Genomic DNA, 5,226 nt, shown 5'->3' on the forward strand with positions numbered 1-5,226 from the left:
CAATTCACCATTTGGGTATTTGAGATTTGATAAGCAGTTCCACCACCAATCAAATCACCACCTTTTCTCTCGAGACTGTCACCAATCAAGCAGCAGGACATTGCCTATTTCGCTTCTCTACCCATCATCGCACCCTATTTTCCAGTGTTCTTGGTCTCAAATATCATTTGGCTGTTCTAGATTTGATAAGCATTTCACCACCAAAACCTACCTTTTGTGTCAGTGATTTTAATTTTTTTTAAAATCTCAACGTCTGACCGTTGCACCTCGACACACCCCAAATTAAATAGCAATCATTGATTTGATCTGATATTCCTGACACCTGCTTTTCCGACAACCTCACATCTTATCAAAATGTCCCCCAAGATTGCATGGGGATCTTTACTTCCATGTTGCTTGAGAGTTGCCAATGATCCATCATTGAAGCCCGACCTGCCTCCGATTAAAAAGCGGGTCGTGGCTAAACAAGCCTCTTTCCAGAGGCTCTCCTTCTCAGACCTAAGCAACCCAGCCTCACCGCTCTCTCCCGAAGACCTCTCCCTCTCTCTCATCGGCTCGAACCTCTACGTCTTCAACTTAAGCGAGCTTAGGCTAATCACCCAAAACTTCTCGTCGAGCAATTTCATCGGTGAGGGCGGGTTTGGGCCCGTCCACAAAGGTTTCGTCGACGACAAGGTCCGACCCGGTCTCAAGGCTCAGCCTGTGGCTGTCAAGATCTTGGACCTGGAGGGTTCACAAGGCCATAGGGAGTGGCTGGTGAGAATTACCAAAATTCCCTTACTGCCGGTTCGCCAGTTTTTTCATGTTTGTCCATGAAATTATAAGTTTTTGAAGACTTATTTTGTTATTTTTCGCAGGCCGAAGTGATTTTTCTCGGGCAATTGCGACACCCGCACCTCGTGAAGCTGATCGGATACTGCTGCGAGGACGAGCACCGGGTCTTAGTATACGAATACATGGCGCGCGGTAGCTTGGAACATCATCTTTTCAAAAGTACGTAACTTTCCAGCCATTAAAATACCATAATTTACTATCACCGGCACATATTTTCATAACATTTTTTTATGTTTGTGTATCGGAATGTGTCGGCCGTGTCGGTAGCATCGTTACACTACTTGTAACATGGGTGTGTAGATTACTGCTTAAACGAGTCAATGTAGGGGTTGAATCATGGTTAAATGACTCGGCGACTCGGCATTGAATTGGGATGACTCGGGTCGTTAGTCGAGGACCCAGCATCAAATACATGACTAGTTCAATCACTAGTAGAGCCGGGGAGGACTCGGGTCGACTAGTTCAATCACTAGTCAAGCCCGGGAGGATACGGCTCGACTAGTTTCGATCACTAGTCGAGCCGGGGATGACTCGGGCATCGAATAGGATTGGGTGTGACTGAGTCTGAGTTGACTCGGACGAGTCGAGCAAGACTCGTAAAAGTCTTAAATGATTGGTAGAGTGAGTGCGCCGGGATATCCATTAGGGGTATTTAGGTCCAGGGGCATTTTAGGAATAAATGTGTAAAAAGGATTAGAGCATGACAGCTTGCTGGTCTGCGTTTGGTAGGAAAGTAGGTTGAAGCTTTCAAAATCCAACAATGAGAGAGAACCAGTCAAAGAGATTCCCTTGCTTGTGATGACCAAATTGCCCTCTTTGTTTTTCTCGCCAACGTGTCACATGTGTAGGAAATCAGGACCGTGCAAAAGTTGGGCCCCACCATGAAGATCATCTTTCCACAAGATCAAGCGGATCTGCTCGTTAGGTGGGCTGTATCTGCATGTCGAATCAAGACCACTGATTGTCCATCTAATTTGATGGCTTGGCCCACTTAATGAATGGACCTGGTGATCTTCATAGAGAGGCCCACGGTTTGAATGGCTCAGATGTGCTAGAGAAGAGTGATATTAGCAGGAAAGAGGGGGTTGCATGCTAAGTTTACATGCAGCCGGCTTAGTTGATTAGTTCTCTTTGAGTGAGATTGTAAAACCCAAGTCAACATCTTAACACAAATTAAGAAATGGTCACATCCAACCAGCTGGACTATTAGTTTCCGTCCGGCAAGCAGATAACTTCAAACCTATCTTGTGTATACGAAATCTAAACCGTACAATTGGTTGGCCCCACAATGAGATCGTCTCGTGAAGAAATTAGCCCCATGGGCCACACCATAGAAAATAATGCATAGCCACTGAAAAATAACAAAATACAAGTGGTGTCTGCCTGATGGGTGGAAGGGGATGATTTTTTTTATTTTTATTTTAAAAAAAAAAAAAAAAAAAAACCTGATCCCCATGGTGGGCCCAACCTATTGGACGGGTTGGATTTTGCACGCACATGAGGTGTTCAAAGTTATTCGTTGGTTAGCCATTAACTTATCATCCAACCATTGGATGTTAGCATCGGGTCAATGTTGCTTTGATCTGGGCCATTGCAGGCCCAATTAGCTATGTATCTAGGCCATGGTCCAAAAATGCCTAATGACCTGATAAGTAGGCCTTCTTCAAGGTGATTGGTTTGGGTGCTGGCTAATGGGCCAGGCCAGGCCTACCTGATTCATTAGTTAGAAGAGTGGGCCAGGTCTGCTCCTTATTTCATTGGCTTGCCTTGAACAAGCGTCGGCTTGGCCGCCCGGCTGGGCCGACAGGAATTCCTATCATTGCAAGCTCTATTTGTCTGTGTTTCCATGAAAATAAGAGGATTTTGTCTAATCTCCTTATTCATGCAGGATTTTCAGCTTCATTGCCATGGCCAACACGTCTGAAAATAGCGGTCGGAGCCGCCAAGGGCCTCGTTTTCCTGCACGAAGCGGAGAAACCCGTTATCTACCGCGATTTTAAAGCTTCCAACATCTTGTTGGATTCGGTAAGCTTCTCATTTCTCTACCTCTCAATTTAGTTGAGTATATGGGCCCACAAAACCAAGGGTTTAAAGACTCCGATGAGTTCCCGAGTTGACTCGGGGCTCATTCGGCCGATCACGACTCAACTGAGTTCTGACTGAGTCTTAAAATTATGCGCCATACCCACCCGGCCGCTACTGGGTATCATCTTAGACCCTTAAGAGTTGGAAGTGGGCACCAGTGTTCAGTGGGCCTGGACTGTTAATTTGATTGCCCCTCTTGTGGATGGACCAGTCCCCAGAAAATCTCCCAAAGTGGGACAATTCAAAACCTTAGATCAGTGATGGTTGAAAAAGGCAGCAATGGTCCAACATTCAGGGGAGAAAGGCTAATGATTTACAATGTGTACCATCACATCAATCGTCTGGATTACTGTAGCATGGATCCCACTTCTACAAACCAACAGCCTGATGGTTTGATGCATATAATCATACATCAGGGGCCTAGAAAATGGATGGTTATAAAAAGGAAGGCCAACTTACCAATGGGTCGGATAATTCAAGTCTCCCAGTGCAACTAGGAGAATTATTACTTACTATCTATTCAAATTTCATGAAATTTATTGAAATAAATGGTCTATTTTACAAGTGCACAGGAAATGGAAAAATGTTACAAAAATCATTAATGGATTCTCCTATCTAATTTCAGGATTATGCAGCTAAGCTCTCAGATTTCGGTCTAGCAAAAGATGGTCCCGAAGGAGATGACACCCACGTATCGACTCGGGTCATGGGCACACAGGGCTACGCTGCACCCGAATATGTCATGACAGGTAACGGCTATTCTTATGATGCTTTTCAGCATGTCTGAAAATACCTCAAATTTCTATTTCTTGAATCAAACAGAATTTATATTCTTTGAGGGGAAAAGTGGATTTCGTATTTCATTTTCGCTAAATCATAGCCATTATTTTTCGACAATTTCACAGGCCATCTAACAGCGAAGAGCGATGTCTACAGCTTCGGGGTCGTCCTCCTGGAAATACTGACAGGAAGGCGGTCCATGGATAAGAGCCGTCCAAGAGGAGAACAAAATCTGGTTGAGTGGGCCAGGCCTAAGCTGAACGATGCTCGAAAGCTCGACCGGATAATGGACCCAAAGCTTGATGGCCAATACTCCCCCAAGGCTGCCCAGAAGGCAGCCATATTGGCTTATCAGTGTCTGAGTCACCAACCGAAATCGCGGCCCACCATGAGCACCATTGTCAAAATTCTGGAGCAACTTCAAGACATGGTGGATGACATACCGTCTGGGCCCTTCGTTTACACAGTAGGGGTTGAGACCTGCAAAGATGAGGAAGTGAAAAAGGCTGCAGTAAAAGAGAATGGAGGCGACCGTCGTGGTCACAGACACCGGCTCCGCGCGCCCACAACCACAGCAAATGAAGATGATGAGAGAAAAACCACGGCTAAGGAGAACGGCCACCGTCACCGCCACCATGATCAAAGACACCAGCCCCATTCCCCAGCAGCCATAGCAAATGAAGATGGCAAGGACGACACCAGAAAAGATGCAAAAAAAGATAATGGACTCCGCCACCATGGTCAAAGGCCCCGCATCCATTCACCCACAACCGCACTGTCGAGCTACCACTCCGACACTGCCCTTTACAAGAACTCCGTCAATGATCTGTACAAAAACAGTCCGAGACAGCGGCACAGGGGAGCATAGGTTAGCCATTTTCAAACATCACTGTACATAACAGAGAGAGAGAGAGAGAGAGAGAGAGAGAGAGAGAGAGAGAGAGAGAGATTTTCAAGGTGTGCAGATGGATTTTCAAGTTGTGCAGATGCCGCGATCCATGGCTGTAGTGGGAAGGAAAGTCAGATGAGTGAATCTGCACATAGCTGTAAAAGGCCCATAAGCCTGTCTGATGTTAATCGTTGGATATTTCGAAATTCTTTCCATAAATAAATCCATTGTTTAGGGTGAGGATTTTATTAATCTGAAATGGCATTTGGGTTGTGAAGAGTTCCATCAGCAGCAGACTGGATCCAATTGCTCTACCAGCAACATATAATAACAATAAATACTACTACATTGATGTCACTGTCATCATCGTCGTCATCATCACACACGCACAAATCTACCACTCGATGAAATCAAAATCAATCTTTATACGAACACCGACGTCTCGCCAATGTCTCTTCGATTGCAAAACCCGATATGAAAATGCATTGATTTCTGAAAAGGTCACACTTGTGTTCTAGATTACTATACTGTATGCGATGAAGAGAATAGGAGAGAGAGAGGGGGGGGGGGGGGGGGACTGTTTGGGAGAATTGAACCCTTTTTTCATCAGCGACAGAATATTATTATACATTGAAGCT

The 5,226-nt window shown here is 45.3% G+C and overlaps 1 protein-coding gene across 1 annotated transcript; it reads left to right on the forward strand.

Annotated features, from left to right (window-relative positions):
- The first annotated feature begins 246 nt into the window (after positions 1–246).
- LOC131226670 (serine/threonine-protein kinase RIPK-like) lies at positions 247–4,876 on the forward strand. Its single transcript, XM_058222290.1, has 5 exons — positions 247–756; positions 858–993; positions 2,723–2,859; positions 3,545–3,668; positions 3,825–4,876. Exons 1-5 carry the CDS (start codon positions 355–357, stop codon positions 4,565–4,567), a joined length of 1,542 nt encoding a protein of 513 aa, XP_058078273.1. The 5' UTR covers positions 247–354; the 3' UTR covers positions 4,568–4,876.
- The last annotated feature ends 350 nt before the right edge of the window (positions 4,877–5,226 follow it).

This window comes from Magnolia sinica, chromosome 15 (assembly GCF_029962835.1).
Source record: "Magnolia sinica isolate HGM2019 chromosome 15, MsV1, whole genome shotgun sequence".
NCBI classification, from domain to species: domain Eukaryota; kingdom Viridiplantae; phylum Streptophyta; class Magnoliopsida; order Magnoliales; family Magnoliaceae; genus Magnolia; species Magnolia sinica.

Excerpts from the sequence above, each read along its gene's own strand:
- LOC131226670 (XM_058222290.1), top strand. The coding sequence starts at position 355 with ATGTCCCCCAAGATTGCATGGGGATCTTTACTTCCATGTTGCTTGAGA. Across the intron at positions 757-857 it reads AAGGCCATAGGGAGTGGCTG|GCCGAAGTGATTTTTCTCGG; the intron begins GTGAGAATTACC and ends TATTTTTCGCAG. Across the intron at positions 3,669-3,824 it reads ACCCGAATATGTCATGACAG|GCCATCTAACAGCGAAGAGC; the intron begins GTAACGGCTATT and ends ACAATTTCACAG.